The sequence below is a fragment of the Capra hircus genome, chromosome 3 (genome assembly GCF_001704415.2).
Source record: "Capra hircus breed San Clemente chromosome 3, ASM170441v1, whole genome shotgun sequence".
In the NCBI taxonomy this organism is placed as follows: domain Eukaryota; kingdom Metazoa; phylum Chordata; class Mammalia; order Artiodactyla; family Bovidae; genus Capra; species Capra hircus.
In genome coordinates this window covers 100,775,924-100,796,414 of record NC_030810.1, presented here as the reverse complement: position 1 = coordinate 100,796,414, position 20,491 = coordinate 100,775,924, and the positions used below count along the sequence as shown (strand labels likewise).

The following is a 20,491-nucleotide window of genomic DNA, read 5'->3' as shown; positions in this document are numbered from 1 at the left end:
TTTTATGACTTCAGTTTATACTGATTTTGAAAAACCCAGACATTGTTGATCCGAACACAGGTAAATGCCTTTTCTGTGCTTTAGTATATATCAGTTTTACTCTTGGATTCTTTCATAACTCCTTTTTTTTTTGCATCTGTGGCAGATCCTTCATGAAAGTAGCTTATTTTTTCATGTTAACATCTTGAGATCATTGTTTTCTTTTTAGTTTTGAAAATTTTTTTTATTTTCTGAAGTGTTTTTAAATTATAGACATAATGACGTTTCACTCCTAAATACTTCATTATATATCTCTGAAAAGTAAGGACATTTAAAATACATAGGCATTCCCGTCCTCATCAGAAAAGATGGCCTTTTTCTATCTGCACCTCTCAACGTGGGGCCAAGAGGTAAAAGAGCTGACGTTTACTGAAGAGTTAACACCCACTGCAGATCTCGTGACTCTACATGGACCACAATCAGGAATCTTAGGGAACACTTAGAATGGGTCCCTGAAGAATGCGGGTTCTGAAGGGTGATGGGAAGAGACACACTTGGTTATTCATGTGAGCAAGTGCATAACTACCCTACTCTGAAACAGTTAGATGGCTCTGCATACGTAAAATCATTCTTGTACAACCCACGGAGCAGACGCCATGGGAGACACCCAGGGAGAGTGGGACTTTTGTCACAAACCGAGGCCAGGTGCGACAGAGTCCAGTGGTCTTCCTGGGGTTCCATGCCCTGAGCAACCAGATCTGTGTTCAAGCTATGGGTTCTAATGGAAGTCATACTTTGTGATAACTATAAGTTTAAACAAGTATAAACTTGATCAGTCCAGCTGATACAGTTAACACTTTAGTAAACGTCATTTCCAGCCTGAAAGAAAGAAACAAAATACATAGCATAGTATCTTTATCAAGACCTAACAGAATTAATCATAAATCTTTAATATCTGTCTTCATTTTCAAGTTTCCTGAATTGTCTCCAGAACATCAGTGGGTTATTGTGTTTAAACTTGTTTAAGGGCAATAGATGAAGGAAGAGGTAAGGTTGAGGGATGGATGCTTACTTGTGTTCACATGTCAGGAGGATCCTTTGTGAAGAAAGACTCGGGAAAGGGAGAACCCCTTGTTTGGTAAAGTCATGGTATATATACATGGAATGATGAGATTGGATGAACCTTAGAAAGGCAAAAAGGATCTGTCCTTCCAAGTTTGGAAAGCAGGAAGCAGAGTCTGTAGTATTTCACACCTGTTTTCTCAAAGCAAGAGACCGAGGTAGGTGTTAAGGAGGTGAGGGTGACAGTCCTGGGAGGGACAGTGTTAGGATGGCCACTTTGGAAAATCAGTCAAGTTTCCCTCTTGAATCTTCTTCAGATCAACTCCTTCCCCTTAGAACAGGTGTGAAAGGTTATTAGAGATCCCTTAAATCCACTGATGGCTTTGATTCCTTTCTCACTGACTTTCTGTGTATGAGATAATCCATATAAATCTTAGGATATTGCTTATGCATTAGAAATTGTTTAAGAAATTGTTTAATAAATGTTACTATTGATATTATGAGACAGTTGTAACAATAGAGCTGATTTAGGAAAAGGCTTGGACAGAAGGCTGGGAAATACCAATGCTTTAAAGTGTTCTAGAAAAGAAAAAAAGAAGCTAAGCAAATTGAATTGAGAAGTAAAGGGCAGGAAAACAGGAGAAAAGATTGTCATGCCACTAGTTACAGTTTCCCAAACATGTCATGCAGTTCCATGCCTTTGCTCAAGTTCTTCTCTTGTCTTCTCTGTCTGGCAAATCACTATTCTTTCAAGGTTCAACTTATGTTATCAACTTTTCCTCATTCTAGGCAGAATTTTTTATTTATCTGGTTCTCATACCTGATGTACTTCTGGGAAGTGGTTCTAAATGGGTTGCAGATGCCTTTGAGAATCGACACAAAACTTCCCCCCAAAATAAACATTTCACTCTTTGCAGATAATTTCAGGGGATACCTGGGTTCCTTGGACCCCATATTTAAAACCCCTGGTTTTTGTTCATTTGTTTTATTTCAGCTTCACTCATTTGGGAGTGGTGGGCAGGGGTTAGACAGTAAATAAGCACTTAGCACTTCCAATTTACAATTTTTGTGTTCACAAAAACTTGAAAATAATTTTAGTAATGTTAAGAAAAATACAAATAACTGTCTTTATTTTGCCTGTATAATTCACAATATGTAGCAATTAAAATATTTGCCAAAAATTTAGAATTGCAGCCTTATATAGACGTTTGATAAAATGGCTAATTTTAAAGTTTAATTATCTCAGTTTGTTAGCAATAACTCATAAGAAGGCAAGAAATTCTGTTCATGTTGTCAGTCTTTTAAGGACAAATCCGTATTTGTAGATGGTAAACTATTCCTGTGTAAATGTCTTGTAGAGAGTTCAAAATCTAGAAAGGAGCTTTGGTGAAGACATCTGAGCTAGAGACAGAAGGATACTTTTTATCAGCAACACAACTGTTGACAACCAGTTTAAAGAAAAGAAGAGACCCCATAAGTTACTAATACTATTGCAAATGAAGATACAGGAGTCAGAAAGTAAAGATTATGAATCAGCAGGATTTTGGCCATATTTTCGAGTGTATTTACCGATTGTTTTTCTTCTTACAGCCAAGTGCAAGATCTGTGAGTGGGCATTTGAGAGCGAGCCACTGTTTCTCCAGCATATGAAGGACACTCATAAGCCTGGAGAGATGCCTTATGTTTGCCAGGTACTGCCTTCTCTTTAGGGAGCTTTGCTTGGTCTTTTGCTCTCAGGCTGAATGTGAAGACTCCACTAATGAACACTGCCCAGTATCTATTGCACATACTCAGTTTAAGGAACACTGAGGAAATACAAAAGAAATACTGAACCGAGGTTCTATTTTCAGGGTTCTTCATGCAGGAGAAAAACATAAAGAATATATGCATGTACCCAGCTAAGGAACCCAGTCTTGGAACACAATGCCTGTAGTAAGGGAGTGTCTGGGACTTCCCCGTTGGCCCAGTGGCTAGGATTCTGCACTCCCAGTGCAGGGGTCTGGGTGCAGGGGTCTGGGTTTGATTCCTGGTCAGGGAACTGGATCCCACATGCAGTTCTAGACCCGGTACAGCCAAATAAATAAATAGTTTTTAAAAAGTGAGGGAGTGTCTGTCCCCTGAATGTTTCCTGTGGAGATAGGAAAAAATCTGCTCCTCTTAGCGAGAATTTGGACTTTTCAGACTTTCCTGTCCTTCCCATTTTTACTATATTTCACGGCTGAATTCATGATCACAAACATAACTCTGCATTACAAATTCAGAAAAATAACTTGATTTCTGTACATTTAGGAGAAATTTTTTTCTATGTTAACACTTTGTTGCTCCCCCTTTTCTAAGGCCTCAGTTGTTCACTTCACTTGTAGCTTATTTTCCTTATGTGGTTCAGGTGTGCCAGTACCGCTCCTCACTCTACTCTGAGGTGGACGTCCACTTTCGGATGATCCATGAAGATACTCGGCACCTGCTCTGCCCTTACTGCTTGAAGGTCTTCAAAAATGGCAGTGCGTTCCAGCAGCATTACATGAGGCACCAGGTACCAGACACCAAGCAATTGCCCTGCTTAATTATGGGTGCTGGGGCCAGGTCTGAGCGAGGCAAATAATTTTGGTAGAGAAGATTGTATGTGTGAGTTTGAAAAATATATTGAATTCCAGTAATATGTACCAGGCACTGGGCTAGATGCTAGAGATTTAGTGGTTAAACGGGACAGTTAAACAGTACAATAAAGCAGGAACAGTGCTGTGTTAGGGGAAATACAGAATATAAAAAAGAACATAACCTACTCTGGGAACCTAGAAAGTCTTCCAGGAAAAGGGTTGTTCAAGACCGGAAGGGTGAGCCAGGTGAAGTGGACTAGAAGGACAGCATGCTCAGAGGCACTGGGAGGCTCAAGGAACTGAAAGTTCAGTGTGGGTGGAGCGTGTAGGGTATGGGGGAGGTTGGAGGTTAGAGAACATATCATGGAGAATCTTAGAGCCATAAAAAGGAGTCTCCAGAGCTTTGCTGGCGCTTCACTGTTTAAGACTGCACTCTCAGATGCAGGGCCCAGGTTCGATTCTTGGTCAGGGAACTAAGATCCCCCATGCCTCACGGCACGACCAGTAAATAAACAAACCTGTGGCTTTAACTGACCAAAAAATAGAATAGTTTAAAAAATAAAAAGGCGCTTCACCTTTTATTATAAAAAGTTGGAGAAGCCTGAGGAAAACTGCCAAGAGGAACTTCAAGACATGACTAGTAAAATATCAGGTGGTATCCTGGATGGGAACCTAGAACCAAAAAAAAGAGTATATGTAAAAACTAAGCAAATCAACATAAAATACAGACTTCTGTTAATTAAAACAAAAGTTGATGTTGGGAAGCCATTGAAGAGATTTTCAAATCCTGGAGTGATGTGTTCACATTTGCTTTTAGTTATGATTACACTGGCTGCTCCAAGAGTTACGGAGACAAGCCAAAGGCTTTTTCAGTAGTTTACCTGAGAGATGATAGTGGCTATTGGCTTTTGAAATGAAGAGGATTGGAGTTGCAAGATACTGAGAAGATAAGTGCTATCTGTAATTTAGAGATGGATTAGGTGAAGGTAGTGAGGAAGTAGTTAAGAATAGTGCCCAGGATTCTGTCTTGGGTAATTGGATGAATGGGGAGACTATATTGAGATAGGAACACTGGAGAAAGTAACTTTTGAGGGGAGGATTCTGTTTGGATGGATATTCTGAGTTGGCAGTATCTATGGACATCAAGTGTAATTGAGTACTAAATAGTTGGATATATAGGTCTGAGGCCTGAATTATGAAAGATACTTAGAAATCATCATTATATAAATCCAGTAGATTTAAACTTGTAAGTGTGAAGCTTCACCCCCACCCCCAAACCCCCAAATTGAGAATAAGGTGAAAGACCATTGAGTTCTCTCTCTACAAAGCCAGGGCCATAGTCCTGGAATGAAAATCCAACGTATCGTGATGTCGAGGAAGAGGCGGGGACAAAAGCATTTTGAAGGAAAATGTGTGGTCAAGTGTTGCAAGAAGGTATCAGCAAGATAGAAATGTGAGAGGCCAGCCTTTAATTTAGCCATTTTGTTGGTCAGCAGGGTAGAAGCCAAATTTCAGTGGGACAGATGAATGAGAGGTAAGGAATGGAGAGAACTTAACTTAAAGAAATTTATGAAGGGCAGGACCAGGGGTGGCAGACGCAGGGAAGGAGGGAGCAAGGGAGAAGTTGTTGCTGCTGCTGTGTTTTGGTTTGAAGATGGAATATATAAGCCTTTGTTTTAAAATGCTGCAGGAAAGGAGCCCCTAGAGGAGGGGAGTAAAGGTACATAGAGAGGGAACAAAACAGAGAACAAGATGGGTGCACCGGTGGGTGACATCCACGTGTGTGCACACGTGCCCTGGCTTCTCGCTTGTAAGCACCTTCTTAGGTTCACACATAGTGACTGCTGTAATCCCCCACTGGTGTATTTCCATATACTAGCATAGGAACTGCCACCTGTAGCTGATGTTACAGAGCCTTCGCTGTCCTAGGAAGGAATCATAGACATGTGTCCTGTTTCGATACTGGGCAGACTGAATCCTCAGAATGGCCTTTCAGGGAGGCATATCTGTGTTGATGTGTTAAAAGGGAAAAAAAAAAACAGCACTGTGTAGGAAAGTACTTTTTTTGTTTGTTTGTTTTTGTTAAAAAAGAGAAAGGAAAACAGGGGTGGTGAATGGAGACATTTGAGTTTGCTATATGGTTATCTGCACAGACCATCTGTGAAAAAATACCCAGGAAGCTGGTAACAAGTTGTTTCTGTGGAAGGGGACTGAGGAGTGCAGTTGAAGGTAAACTTAGCGCATGAAGGAGTACAAAATAAAAGTATGGGGTTTTTTTCACCATGTACATTTTATTGTATTTTTTAAAAATAATATCCAGAAATAGTAGCAATGTCCATCCACACTGTAAAGATAAAGTAATAAGACAGTCTCAAGCTTATATTTTATCAAGGATGCAAAGAACATTGACAGTACTTCAAATAAAAACGATAACTAAACTAAAAAAAGTAGTAATAGGGCAAGTAAAGCTGAAGCCACTCGGCCAAACTGTTAAAGCAAGTCAGTGGGTCATGCTCTGAGGACCTAGTTAACCTGGCTTTCAGTCCACCTTTCTCTGGGAGCATGGGACGTGATGATTCTCACCACCTAATAATAAGGCTTGTAACTGTATTGCAAAATATATAAAGTTATAGATAAAGATTGAAAAATTAGGTTCAGTGTTAAATATTGTCTATTTCTTTTTAACTCTGTTAAATTATCAACAGAAAGATGGAAAGAATGCTATGATTGGCAATGATCTACCTTCTCCTCAGGAAGAAAATTCATTGGGAACCTTTAAAGGATTCTGTCTCTTTTTTTCCCTTCAGAAGAGGAATGTTTATCACTGCAACAAATGCCGGCTACAGTTTCTCTTTGCCAAGGACAAAATCGAACACAAGCTGCAGCACCATAAAACCTTCCGTAAACCCAAGCAGCTGGAAGGCTTGAAACCAGGAACCAAGGTAAGGGGTTTGTCGGCATTCCCTTCACAGATCCAAGAAGGGGAGGAAGAGAGCTTTTCGGTGTTCTGAGGGTCTTTCGTAGGTAGTGTCTAATTATTCCTTCCCTTGACTCCCAGGTGACAATCCGGGCTTCCCGGGGGCAGCCACGAGCTGCTCCTGTACCCTCCAGTGATGGACCTCCTGGCAGCTTGCAGGAAGCAGCACCACTGGCCTCCTCAGCAGACCCTCTGCCCGTCTTCCTTTACCCCCCTGTGCAGCGCAACGTCCAGAAGAGAGCTGTTAGGAAAATGTCAGTGCCTTCTCTTGGAGGCTGGGGGCTGGATGGGCACAGCTATTCCTGAGAGCCAGTGTCATCTGGTAGCCTTTTAAGCAGAGTCTGTTGCCTGAATCTGTACGGTTTGGGGACCCCTGAGGCAGTAATAAGATTTTCTTTGTTTCTCAACAGGAGTGTCATGGGCCGGCAGACGTGTCTGGAGTGCAGCTTTGAGATCCCAGACTTCCCCAATCATTTCCCTACTTACGTTCACTGCTCTCTGTGTCGCTATAGTACCTGCTGTTCTCGAGCTTACGCCAACCACATGATCAAGTGAGTCAGGATTAAACCAGTGTTCCTCTCTGGGATTTCAGATTCTTCAGAACTCATTTCATTCCCTCCCCTGCTTCTGGTGGTTCCCCCTTCAACTTTTGGAGCTGTTTGTGCACCTTTGCTAGTAGAGTCAGAGGCCAGACCCGGCTTTATTTGGCTTTCATTGGTCTGTAGTCTGGTTTTGTACAACCGTGCTACTCAAAATGTGGTATGAGGGCCAGGGTGCTTCTTAGAAATACGGCCTCTGACGTGGTCACCACCCCTCTACCTCCAACCAGACTATGCCTTTTAATAGGTTTCCCCCCACCTCCAGGATCTATTTGCATATTAATAGGAAATATTAATGTGATGGGCTTGGGTTGAGGTTAGGATTGATTGAAGAGGCATTTCTTTTGTTCAGGCCTTGTCAATGGCTGGTGATCTCTAGTTTAGTGAGCTGAACCATGTAACTCATACAACTTTCTCTTTGTCTTTCTCAGCAATCATGTTCCACGGAAGAGCCCCAAGTATTTGGCTTTGTTTAAAAATTCTGTGAGGTAATGACAAACTTACTGATGGACTGTTAATTGTTCAAGCTTTTACATTAAATCCCTTATATTACTTTGGGGGATAGACATGTGCATTAATTTGAGAGGAGGAAGGAGGGACACTCTTTTTCTTTGCCAAGCCTTGAAGCTTAGCTCTCAGTAGTCACTGCCGCGTTTGTCTGACGTGCTCTTGACTCTCTTTCTCAGTGGAAGCAAGCTGGCCTGCACTTCGTGTGCCTTTGTTACCTCTGTGGGAGATGCCATGGCTAAGCATTTGGTATTCAACCCTTCTCATAGATCCAGTAGCATCCTGCCACGGGGTGAGTAAGAGAGATGGGGGTGGTCGGTGGGACTAAGGATGCAGGTCACAGTGAGCAGGTGCGTCTGCTCCCGGCCTAACCCATCTGCTGCTGAGACATACTTCACCAGGGTGGAAGCATTCTAACTTGAGATTTAGATAAGACTGGGAAAGTAGTAGATTTGCTTTTTTGGTTAAAATCTCAAGAACTGTCTCAGGTGGGTTTGTTTCTTCACCAAGCTAACATTTTTTTATTGTGTTATTTCCCATAGGACTCACTTGGATATCTCATTCAAGGTAACAGAACCGTTTGATGGTTTAACTTTTATTTTATAGTATGTTTGTTCTTTATTACTACTACAAATATTATTATTTTGTTTTCCTAATTTAACTGAGCTTTTTCTTCCTTTTTGCTAACCCTTTAGGCATGGCCAGACTCGTGACCGAGCACACGACCGGAACTTGAAAAACTTGTACCCTCCTCCTTCCTTCTCCTCTAGTAAAGCTGCCACTGTGAAGTCTGCTGGAGTCACCCCAGCTGAGCCTGAAGAGCTGCCAGCTCCTGTGGCCCAGGCACTCCCGTCACCGGCCTCAACTGCAACCCCACCACCCACCCCCACGCATCTCCAGACTTTAGCCCTTCCACCCTTGGCTGCGGAGGAGGCCGAGTGTCTGAATGTTGATGACCAGGATGAAGGGAGCCCAGTCACCCAGGAGCCTGAGCCAGCGTCAGGGGGTGGTAGTAGCAGTGGCATTGGCAAGAAAGAGCAGCTTTCGGTGAAGAAGCTTCGAGTGGTCCTGTTTGCCCTGTGCTGCAACACGGAACAGGCAGCCGAACACTTCCGAAACCCCCAGCGACGCATCCGGCGTTGGCTTCGGCGCTTCCAGGCCTCTCAGGGGGAGAGTCTGGAGGGCAAGTATCTGAGCTTAGAGGCAGAAGAGAAACTGGCTGAGTGGGTGCTGACCCAGCGAGAGCAACAGCTACCTGTAAATGAGGAGACCTTGTTCCAGAAAGCCACCAAAATAGGACGTTCCTTGGAGGGGGGATTTAAGATCTCATACGAGTGGGCTGTGCGTTTCATGCTACGGCACCACCTGACTCCCCACGCACGGCGCGCTGTGGCCCACACTCTACCTAAGGATGTGGCGGAGAATGCAGGACTCTTCATTGAATTTGTACAACGGCAAATTCACAACCAGGACTTGTCCTTGTCCATGATTGTGGCTATTGATGAGGTTTCCTTGTTCCTCGATACGGAGGTACTGAGCAGTGAAGACCGAAAGGAGAATGCCCTGCAGACAGTGGGCACAGGGGAGCCGTGGTGTGACGTGGTGCTGGCCATTCTGGCAGATGGCACTGTCCTCCCTACCCTGGTTTTCTACCGAGGACAGATGGATCAGCCTGCTAACGTGCCAGACTCTATCTTGCTAGAGGCAAAGGAGAGTGGCTACAGTGATGATGAGATCATGGAGCTGTGGTCAACCCGAGTGTGGCGAAAACACACGGCTTGCCAGCGCAGCAAAGGCATGCTGGTGATGGACTGCCACCGCACTCACTTATCAGAAGAGGTGCTGGCCATGCTTAGTGCCTCTAGCACTTTGCCTGCGGTCGTCCCCGCAGGCTGCAGCTCCAAAATCCAGCCGTTAGATGTATGCATCAAGCGGACTGTCAAGAACTTCCTGCACAAAAAGTGGAAGGAGCAGGCTCGGGAAATGGGAGATACTGCGTGTGATTCTGATGTCCTGCTTCAGCTAGTTCTGGTCTGGCTGGCTGAGGTGCTTGGTGTTATTGGGGACTGTCCAGAGCTAGTTCAGCGGTCCTTCCTGGTGGCTAGCGTTCTGCCTGGCCCTGATGGCAACATGAACTCACCCACACGAAACGCTGACATGCAGGAGGAGCTAATTGCCTCCCTAGAGGAGCAGCTAAAGCTGAGTGGGGAACAGTCCGAGGAACCCTCAGCTTCCACTCCTCGACCCAGGTCATCTCCGGAAGAGACAATTGAGCCTGAAAGCCTTCACCAGCTCTTTGAGGGTGAAAGCGAGACCGAGTCTTTCTATGGCTTTGAAGAAGCTGACCTAGATCTGATGGAGATTTGAGTGTTGGGGTCACAAAGGGGTGTGGAGTAGGGGTGGGGAAGTGTGAGGGGGGTTAGAGGATAAAGGGGCATACCAAGTGGGGGTATTGGGTTTATATTTTTTAATTTTATGCCACCACTCCCCCCTGATGTTGACTTATATACATCCCTGTGGATTTGTGGATTATTAGGAAAACCTATAGCGATCACGTCTGAGCCGATAAGCTGGCCTGTTGGTCATTCACTTCTGCTAAAAACAGGTTTTTGTGACTTTTTTTTAAATTTAAATCACTGTGTTTGGTATTTTTCTGACAAAAATCAAGAAAAAGAAAAAAAATCCTTTGTGGGCGAATGTTAAATTTTTTGTTTCCCCTTTTACCTCAACTGTATCATAGTACATCTGGGTTTTGTTTGTTTTACTGTGTGGCCAATGTCTTTGGGCATGATGCTATCCAGCCATTGTCAATGTGAGAACATTTCTGAAGATGGGAAAGACAAACGTTGTAGCTCACAAACTGGTTTATTATATATATATATATGGATAAAGTTTTTTCATTGTGGTCTTAACACTTTTATATAAAATTGAAAATGGAAAAAGAATCCCACTGAACTCTCTCTTCCTTCTCCTTTCTTTCCTTCCCTCTCCAGAGATGTTGGTTTCCACAGAAACTCTAGATATAAAATTGTGGCTTTAAAAATGCATGAAACCACCTTTAATCATCCAAGATGATGAGATTATTTTTCCTCACCACCCTCCCTCCAACAAAACCACAATAAAACCAATATTCTTTGCACTCGTGATCCTTGACCCCCTTCCCCATTCTTACACCATCCCTCTGGACAAAGGATCATACATGGGTCATTAGCAAGCAAGAGGTACTGAGGTGATCACACAGAACCTTAGGGTGGAAGCCATTCCCAGTGTATGGGTCTTCATCCTGCAATCCACGGGGCAGCCCCTGCTTTGTCGAACTTCCTATTAAGTGGACAGCATACTTGTTCAAGGGATCACATGTCCTCCAGCCAGCAGCTAACTGCAAGAAGTTGTATTGAACTTTAAAAAGACCACTTGTTGAAATCCTGCTTATCCTGTGGCTTTCCCCTCTCTCTCTTAACGCTTAGAGAAGAATCTGACCTGAAGAAGAAACACATAGGGGTGTGCACAAAGAAAAAGACATGAATCTTTATTTTTCACTGCCAGCTTCAAGGAAAGAAAACTTTTTCTACAATTTGCATGAGGGATTTTTTTTTTAATCGTATGTACTCATGACTGTAGACTGAAATGTACTGTAACAGAGAAAAGGAGCAAAAGAAATCCAGGTCTACCTTTCCCACAACTATCCTGTCTTTCTGTCCATCCTGAGGCTTTCTGCAGCGTTTCCCTTCTGTGAGCCAAGGAGGCAACCCGCGTAGGCTTGTAAATGGTTCAACTTTAAAATGTACATAAGTGGAACATTTAATAAATTGAGGGGAAACGGATTTATAAGCAATGTGGTTTTTTTCCTAGGTGACCCTATTTGAACAGGCTTTCACAGACTGGGAGGTGCTCAAAATGTGATGGGCCTGGTAGTACACCACCTGTTTCTCCTCATCTGTTTTTCTTTTTGTGTTTTTAACGCCCAGCACACTATAATATAGTGAACTGGAGTGTTCCCTTCCGTAAGCAGCTTGGCCAGCTTTGTGAACCTGTGGCATATGAAAACTGAATGGAGGAACCACCTGGGCTTCTCTTCCTCAGCTTTTTGCCTGATGCCATTTTGACAGAATATGGACTTTTGAGTCAAAACTTTGCCTTTCAGAAAGTTCAAGAACTATGGTCAGCTCTTATGTACAGTGACTAATCTTTCTCTTTGGTAGTCTCTGCAGCAGCCCCAGACTTAGCAGAGCTGGGTTCCTGGCCTCTGCACACTGTATGACTTTCCTGATGGGTAATTTTTCTAAGGCCATAATACCAACATTGGATCGGCTGGGTTTTGGCCGGGAAGTTATTACTTTTGTGGATTCTGCCTGCATGGCTTAGTAGTAGAAGGAGGTTTTTTTTGTTTTGTTTTTTTATAATTCAGTTTAATCAATAAACAAGTATTTATTGACTACTTTGTGTTGAGACTGAGTGTGTGAAATCCAGAATGAAAGCTGATGGTTTTCTTTTGCTTAAATTCTGCTAACTGTAATCATGGATGACACAAGTGAAAGGGTTTTGATTTCTCCCTCAGCTCTCGCCTCACTGAATTTCAGGCATACCTTGGAGATACTGCAGGTTGGGATCCAGACCACCGCAATAAAGCAACTATCAACAACAAAGCGAGTCACACATTTTTTGTTTTCCTGTGCATATGTTTATACTATAGTATGTTGAACAGGCAATAGCACTGTGATACCTTAAAAAATACTGCCAAATAATGCTTATCACCAGTTGAGACTTCAGCAGGTTGGATCTTTTCTTGGCAGTAGTAACATTAAAGATCACTGATCAGGGTAACACACCAAATGTAACACAAAGTAAGCAAATGCTGTTGGAAAAATTACACCAAAACTTACTCAATGCAGAGTAGCCAGAGACCTTCAATTTGTGAAACACACTGCAGCATCTGCAAAGCATAAAAACAAGGTATGCCTGTAGTAGTTTTGGGGTTTCCTGCCTATACTAGTTTCTCAAAAAGAGGTTTAGAAAAGATACTACACCATCAGTATTACCCAGGATGTTTTTTAAAATTCAAGTTTAACACCATCCTGGCAAAAGAACTGGCTAATAACTCCCAACTGATTTGACTCACAACTACAGGACTTCTAAGTGAACACAATATTTCTAAGAGGTCTTACAGTGCTGCTGCTAAGTCACTTCGGTCGTGTCCGACTCTGTGACCCCATAGACAGCGCCCACCAGGCTCCCACGTCCCTGGGATTCTCCAGGCAAGAACACTGGAGTGGGTTGCCATTTCCTTCTCCAATGCGTGAAAGTGAAATCACTCAGTCGTGTCTGACTCTTAGTGACCCCGTGGACTGCAGCCTATCAGGCTCCTCTGTCCATGGGATTTTCCAGGCAAGAGTACTGGAGTGGGGTGCCATTGCGTTCTCTGATTTTACAGTGCTAGAAATCAGTAGTAGATTTGGAAATAAACATTTAGGTTACATGTCAAAATTAGGTTTCCCCATGAAGGGTGAGGACATTGGATGGGTGCAGGATTAAGGCTACTACTTCTGGTTTGGGAGTAATCTACAGGTCGACTAGATGTTACATTTCCATCTTTGAAATGATGTTTTAACAAATTCCATATGCAGTCAACATTAACCAGAAAGTCTATTTCAGAGTCTAGTGCATGGGTGAGAACGTTGAAGAAAAATGTTAAACACAAAAGCTAATTATCACACAAAGATCAAGTCTGACTTTTACAGAAAGCAGCCTTCAGTACAGACCCAAATGAAGACCGTAGTGGAGCTTCTGTTTTATGCAGCGAAGTCTGTATGTGCTACAAGAACCAGAGTTCTCTGACTAGGCAGGGAGATGGCATATAGCAGTACTTAGCAGTTTCATTCTTGGTGTGACTTAGTCAAATGATACAACCACTCAGCCAGCATTTCAAAGGATTTATTTATTTTACAAAAAGAATAGTACCTTTGAACCAACCAAGTTCAAAGTTAGAAGAAGGGTACAACTTCAGTTCTGGATAACGCATCTGTATTTCATTCAAAGCCACTAAAAAAAGAGATGATAAAATCATGAAGCCATAGAGTGAGAAATCAATTCCCAAAAGTACCTCTATCTTCAACCCAAACCCTTGCCACCCAGAGAATTTTTGGTTGAGACCTCCAGAAAAACAAACCTTACTACAACCAGGGATCTCCCAACTATTATTCCACTGTAATTTTAATGTCAGTCACCTGATCATGTGGGCAATATCCCAGTTGGTCTCCGCAGACAGGGGTCCCTCTATTTCAACACCTTTTTCAGTTACAGTGGCAATTTGAAACTGAAAAAAAAAGCAGAGCTCTCAATGAAAATACCAACCCTGTCATCAAAGACGCCTCAGGCCTGGTCAAAGGTCAAATGGAGGGTTTTTCTGAAATGTGAAAAATAGACACAGAAATGGCCTGTTCTTCAACGTATAGAGACTCAGGAGTCGCACAGCCTGCCAATTAGACCCCCATTTACTATTCACACTTCTCACCCGGTTATAAGAACGGGCATCTCGATAGTACAGCACTCGCATGCAGCGTTCCACTAGTTCTCGGGCCTCCGTCTGGCTCAGCACTGGCTGCTTCTCCAGAACTTCTCGCAGCAGAGGCTAGGGAGATTGGAGGAAAAAACAGGAGATACCATGGGCTGAATACCAGATGATCTGTTGCAAATCCATGATGTAAAAAGAATCATAAGTGAAAAGCTGACATTCTACTTACTGCCTCAGCAGAATGAATTCTGCTTACTTGTGCTAAGACCCACTTGAAGGGGAAATTCATGGGTGTCCTCACTTTGCATACATATACTGACTCACTCCAAGACATACCCCACCTTGTCATTACAGCCTCTAGACCAAAAATAAACCCAGCAGTAGGGAACATAGTCTGTTTCTCATGCCCGAATTTAAAGGGTAAAACAGACAGCCACTAATCTTACCTTCTGTCTTCTACCCCTCAACTGACTACTTACCTGAGCCAAGTATGCACCGTAACCAGTGGCCAGCGAAGGGGCTTCATAGGCCACACCAAGCATGTCCACATAACCCAGGAAGCTAAAAAGACACAATAGGTCATCTTAGGTTTCTGTATCTTAGCTGAAGAATGGGACTATAGGGTCTGAGGCAGAAGCGGGATTCACTCAGGGGGAAGAGACAGACACTAAACAGGCACTAGAGGTTGGGTGGTCAAGAAAATTAAGTTATTTGTATTAAAATCAACCTCTCTCCATCAGCATAACCTCCAATGACCATGGTGTTCCACAGGGGGTTCATCTTGGAGCGGCGACTGTACATGGCCCTGGTCAGCCATGAATGAATAGCTTTAGGACTATAGCTGTGTCCGTCTCCCAACAGCTCCTCATCAATCCTTATAAGAGAACAGAAGTCAGGATTTCCATCCACCCCGAAAAGACGTTACCACAATCTTCCCCATTTAAACCCACTGAAATAAACTATTTGCAAAAATTCTCACATCTTTCACCCCCAGCAAGTCTCCCCGTTCTCTACCCGCAGAAATTTTTGAAGGGATTAAAAAACTGTGGGTTCCCCTCCCCACTTGGCAACTACTTCTACTCTCTAGATGACTTACACCATTTGCCCGAGAACCTGCTTCAAATACTGGAAATCAGCATAGTCTCCGGAAGCACCCAGCATGGTGCTGTTGTTGACTCGCATAATGCGAGAGATGTTGCGGAAACGAGCCAAGGAGCCGTAGGAGCCCAGCATGTCTGCTGCGATCACCACTCCGCCCTCAAACTTGAGCCCCAGGACAGAGGTCCCGGTCACCATGGGGTTCCTAGAGAGAGAGGGAGGTCTGCTGAGGGGCGGCGCGGCGAAAAGCACGAGCCGGCTTCCCGAGCTGCGGGCTCCGCTTCTGACTTTCCACGGCTCCTTTCATTCTCCGAGACCCTCCTCCCCGAGCTCCCCCGCTGTCGCGCGCCCCGGGTCTTCGCCTCGACTTCCCCGGCTCCCAGAACCGGCGGGCAGCACCAGGCCCCACTGTCCCTCCCCCTGCGCAGGCTAAGGCGCCGAGAGCTTACTGGGTGCGCGTAATCGGAGCCCCGTACAGCGCGGACGCCGGGTCCACAGAGGAACCGGGTGTGGGCGGAATGCGGTAAAACTGCCCGGGGGCCGGACCCCCGGCCCAAAGTCCGGACCGCGACTCCAGCAGCGCTTCCATCTTAGTCACGGTAGCACGAGAAGTGAAAGCTTTTGCACCAACGGAAGCGGAAGTGATCCTTCAGTGCCGCACCTTTCTTCTTCCTACAAGCCACTTCCAGCAGCCATGTTGATAAGGTCGGGGCCGACCGTACCTGTGTCCCGGGCAGCGATCGAGACCCTGAGAACTGGAATTGCCTGACCTCGTGTCACAACGCGGTAGAGTCTGGACTAGAACTGTGTTCAGACACACGAATTCAAGGAAGGGGTGGGTGGTGTGGGAGATGGATATGGGGCGGGGGTGGGGCACTTCAAGACGCTGACGCTGCGCGAGGAAGCAGCTCTCTTTTTAGACTGGGAAAGAAAACCCCGTAAGAAACTAACAGTGAACTCAGGGTCTGTTAAATTTGTATTTCTCAAAGCAGCTTCATGTGGCATATTAGACCCATTTTACAGATAAGAAACCGAGACTTGTGTAGTGATTAACCCGTTCACAGAGCAAGTAATGGTAGGTCTGAGTTTTCAAACTCAGAATTTAAAAAAGGAATCAAATAGTTGCGAGTACCTTGGGATATGTGCTCTCTCAGGTGCATCACTCACTCTGTAGGACCTTGGACAAATCTGTGAAAGTTTTCTGATTGTCAGATGCTCTTGCCTACCTCTTAGCAGAAAAATTCGGTCGACTGTGGGAGTGTAACTAAATTCCAAGCGTTCCCATCTCAGTGTGATTCTGTAGCAGTGCCTGAAAGCAGTGTCTAGAATCAAACAATAATCCTAAAACTACTCCTTTGCCACTCCTCCCTTCACAACTAGATGCAAAATTTTTTACTAAGCAGGAAACCAAATCAATTTTGTTTTTTAAATTCCCTGAGTTAATTTGAACTAAAGCAATGCATGAAATTTTAGCTTAATTGAAATGAAGTTATTTCATTAGGTCTTGAAACCCTGGAAAGGGAAGGGTCAAGATCTTGCATTCAGTTTAGTTCAGTTCAGTTCAGTCGCTCAGACATGTCCGACTCTCTGCGACCCCATGAATCGCAGCACGCCAGGCCTCCCTGTCCATCACCAACTCCCGGAGTTCACTCAGATTCACATCCATCGAGTCAGTGATCCCATCCAGCCATCTCATCCTCTTTCGTCCCCTTCTCCTGCCCCCAATCCCTCCCAGCATTAAAGTCTTTTCCAATGAGTCAACTCTTCACATGAGGTGGCCAAAGTACTGGAGTTTCAACTTTAGCATCATTCCTTCCAAAGAAATCCCAGGGCTGATCTCCTTCAGAATGGACTGGTTGGATCTCCTTGCAGTCCAAGGGACTCTCAAGAGTCTTCTCCAACACCACAGTTCAAAAGCATCAATTCTTCGGTGCTCAGCCTTCTTCACAGTCCAACTCTCACATCCATACATGACCACAGGAAAAACCATAGCCTTGACTAGACGGACCTTAGTCAGCAAAGTGATGTCTCTTCTTTTGAATATGCTATCTAGGTTGGTCATAACTTTTCTTCCAAGGAGAAAGTGTCTTTTAATTTCATGGCTGCAGTCACCATCTCCAGTGATTTTGGAGCCCCCCAAAATAAAGTCTGACACTGTTTCCACTGTTTCCCCATCTATTTCCCATGAAGTGATGGGACCGGATGCCATGATCTTCGTTTTCTGAATGTTGAGCTTTAAGCCAACTTTTTCACTCTCCTCTTTCACTTTCATCAAGAGGCTTTTGAGTTCCTCTTCACTTTCTGCCATAAGGGTGGTGTCATCTGCATATCTGAGGTTATTGATATTTCTCCCGGCAATCTTGATTCCAGCTTGTGTTTCTTCCAGTCCAGCGTTTCTCATAATGTACTCTGCATATAAATTAAATAAGCACCCAAATGATGCTCTTTGTGTCAATTTTTGGACTTGAAAACCAGGTAGTCTATTTTTTCCTTCTAATTAATAGCCATCTTCTCCTAACCCCCATATTCCAGGTGATTCTTGGGCCTCTCAGAGGCTTACATAGGCACATAGCAGGTGATAACAAAAGGCTTACTGGGATTCCTCCAAAACTGCTAGAATCCTTGACTTTCATAGCTAGGAGAGCCCTCATCACATGAACTTTAAAGCAATTTAGCCATCAATTAACTGACTATATCCTTGTTTGGAAATGGCCTGAGGTGGCTTGCTGGTTTCTGGTCTCACTCCATTTTAGATCCCTAGATTAAGGCTCTGGTAGGGCCAGTACCAGTTCCAGAGATCAGGCAGGCAATCAAATTCCACAGGGTCAAAAAGAAGCAAAGTGAAAGAATCTAGATTCATCCAGCCTGAGAGTAGGATGACCGGGAAAGCAAACCACTAAAAAGGTTTGATGATGCAGTATTCAGAAGAAGGTGACTAGCATGTCTTTTGTGCTAAGATGAAAACAACAAGTCGTAAGTTAAACTGAAACAAGGCAAGTTAAGAAGTTTCTTCTCTTTTTAAATCAGGTCTGGTATTATCTGGAAAGTCATTTTTAAGTTCGCCCAGTTTTCTGTGGTTGGCTTTGAGTCTAATTAGTATATAGCTCTCACCAGTGTTCAAGCTTTTAAATCAGTAGTCATCAGACTGGTTCTGTAACATGTCAGGATATCCCTGGTTATAGGGAATGTCTTGAAATGCTCAGAAAAGAAATAACAGTAGACTAAATTGAAATTAATCATCACCATCACCACCACCTCATTAAGATTTTACACTCCCACAGTGAAAGTGCTAATGCTCCATACTTTAGGAGAAGTGGAATTTTAAACTTCAACTACAAAAGAGTTGAGGATCATTTCTTGACCTGCTCAGGGCCAGGCCCTGGGGGCTATAACAGACAGATGAAAAAGAAACCGTGTCCAGTTTATTCATGGATGCACTTGCCTGTGGGTATGCGCTAGGGATTTTTGCAATTTTATATCCCCTCTAATTCAGTTCTGCAATGTCTTTCTCACAGCATGTGTTAACACTCATCTAAAAACTGGCTGCCGTGTTAAACCAAACGTTCCACAAAAGCAGAAACAGATTGTTTTTCAACAGTGTCCTTTGATGCACAGAAGTTTCAGATTTTGATGTAGTCCTGTTTATCTTTGTTTCTTGCCCATACTTTTGATAGCATATCCATACTTGTGATGTCATATCCAAGGAATCATTACCAAATGCACTGTTAAGAAGCATTTCCACTATGTTTTCTCCTAGCAGCTTAATACTTAGAGCCCTTATGTTTTGATCTCTTATCCATTTTGAGTTAAATTTTGTCTATGGTATAAGGTAAGGGTCTAACTTCATTATTACAAATACAGATAACCAGTTTTCTCAACATCATTTGTTGGAAAGACTGTTTTTCTCACTGAATGTGCTTGGAACCCTTGTTGAAATCACTGATCCTATGTGTGAGGAGCCTGGCAGGCTGCAGTCCATGGGGTTGTCAAGAGTCAGACCTGACTTAGCGACTGAGCACCACGCGTACATACTAACTCTGGTATCTGGGTCATCTGTGAGTCTATTATCTCTTTTTTTCTTTTCATTTTGGTCATATTTCTTCTCTCTTTACAAATCCCATGCTTTTTTGTTGTTTTCCAGGAACTGCGAATAACTACAGAGGCTCCATATCATGTTCCCTTCCCCCAGAAAGGGTTCTCCCTTTTTCCCATTAGGCAGATAAGATGAGGGATTGAGCAGTCCATCCTGGCAAGGATTAGGCTATGTCAAGGTTGGGTTGCTGTTTCAGCCCGATTCACCCATATTCTTCAGGCATGTTCCTCACAATCTTTTAACTAAAAGCTGGGCAGGTAGAAGATTGAGCTAGCTCTCCAGGCTCCTGTTCCAAGGAGTCTCAAAATCTGGCAAGTATCTTGAGGAGGAGACCAGTTGAGTGGTTGAGGCTTTTCTTTCCCTGCCTCAGAAAGTCTTCATTTCCTAATCAGACTATGGGAGATTTGGGCTTCCCTGTAGTTCAGCCAGTAAGGAATCTGCCTTCAGTGCAGGAGACCTCAATTCGATTCCTGGGTTGGGAAGATCCCCTGGAGAAGAGATAGGCTATCCACTCCACTACTGGGCTTTGCTGGTGGCTCAGATGGGAAAGAATCCGCCTGCAATGCGGGAGACCTGGGTTGGGAAGATCCCCAGGAGGAGGGCATGGCAACGCACTCCAGTATACTTGGCTGGAGAATCCGCATGGACAGAGGAGCCTGATGGGCCACAGTCCACAGGGTCACAGAGTTGGACATGACTGAGTGAATAAGCACACACATGGGAGATTCAGTATGCCTTTTAGAAGCTTTTAGCCCAACTCTCCAGTCTCATGAACATTCCCAGAGTTCAGCAAATTTTCCATATATAAAACTAGCCATTATTTGAGGCCCCTAAGTTTTAACTTGTCACTCCAGTGTTACATGACCATCAAAATCTTCAGTGATTTCCCCAAGCAGAGACATTCTAGCTAAGTTAGGCCTTATCTCTAGCCTGGGCTCACCTCACTTCAGAAGGATTCTCTTGTCATTGGAATTCAGCTTGGTTTAGTCTTCCTTCCTTTGACATGTCCTTGTTTCCTTCAAAAGAATATGGTTTTTATAACTTTTCTAGCTTCTTGTATGAGGAATA

The 20,491-nt window shown here is 43.8% G+C and overlaps 2 protein-coding genes across 10 annotated transcripts in view; one reads left to right on the top strand and one right to left on the bottom strand.

The window, feature by feature from the left end:
• The window catches only part of POGZ (pogo transposable element with ZNF domain), a 60,235-nt gene extending 48,076 nt beyond the window's left edge, over positions 1–12,159 (top strand). For all 8 annotated transcript variants that reach the window (XM_013962417.2, XM_018046078.1, XM_018046075.1 and 5 more), the window contains 9 exons: positions 2,632–2,732; positions 3,428–3,574; positions 6,446–6,580; positions 6,697–6,869; positions 7,026–7,166; positions 7,646–7,702; positions 7,901–8,013; positions 8,264–8,288; positions 8,417–12,159. In XM_013962417.2, coding sequence (XP_013817871.1) covers positions 2,632–2,732; positions 3,428–3,574; positions 6,446–6,580; positions 6,697–6,869; positions 7,026–7,166; positions 7,646–7,702; positions 7,901–8,013; positions 8,264–8,288; positions 8,417–10,088 — 2,564 coding nt within the window. In that variant the 3' untranslated portion in view covers positions 10,089–12,159. The remainder of the gene's footprint in view (positions 1–2,631; positions 2,733–3,427; positions 3,575–6,445; positions 6,581–6,696; positions 6,870–7,025; positions 7,167–7,645; positions 7,703–7,900; positions 8,014–8,263; positions 8,289–8,416) is intronic.
• On the bottom strand, positions 13,637–15,965 carry PSMB4 (proteasome subunit beta 4). 2 transcript variants are annotated; one of them, XM_005677722.3, is made up of 7 exons: positions 15,780–15,963; positions 15,329–15,535; positions 14,960–15,106; positions 14,712–14,793; positions 14,233–14,349; positions 13,946–14,034; positions 13,637–13,760 (listed from the first exon to the last, which is right to left on the bottom strand). In XM_005677722.3, the coding sequence occupies exons 1-7, from the start codon at positions 15,917–15,919 to the stop codon at positions 13,748–13,750; spliced, it is 795 nt and encodes a 264-aa protein (XP_005677779.2). In that variant the 5' UTR covers positions 15,920–15,963; the 3' UTR covers positions 13,637–13,747. The 2 variants fall into 2 exon arrangements, 1 of the variants encoding a protein (XP_005677779.2); XR_001917869.1 differs by having other exon boundaries at positions 13,946–14,349; positions 15,780–15,965.

Coding starts and splice junctions, on each gene's coding strand:
- PSMB4 (XM_005677722.3), bottom strand. CDS start 15,919: ATGGAAGCGCTGCTGGAGTCGCGGTCCGGACTTTGGGCCGGGGGTCCG. Junction 15,536..15,779: donor GCTCCGATTACGCGCACCCA/GTAAGCTCTCGG, acceptor CTCTCTCTCTAG/GAACCCCATGGTGACCGGGA. Junction 14,350..14,711: donor ACGGTGCATACTTGGCTCAG/GTAAGTAGTCAG, acceptor CAATCTCCCTAG/CCTCTGCTGCGAGAAGTTCT.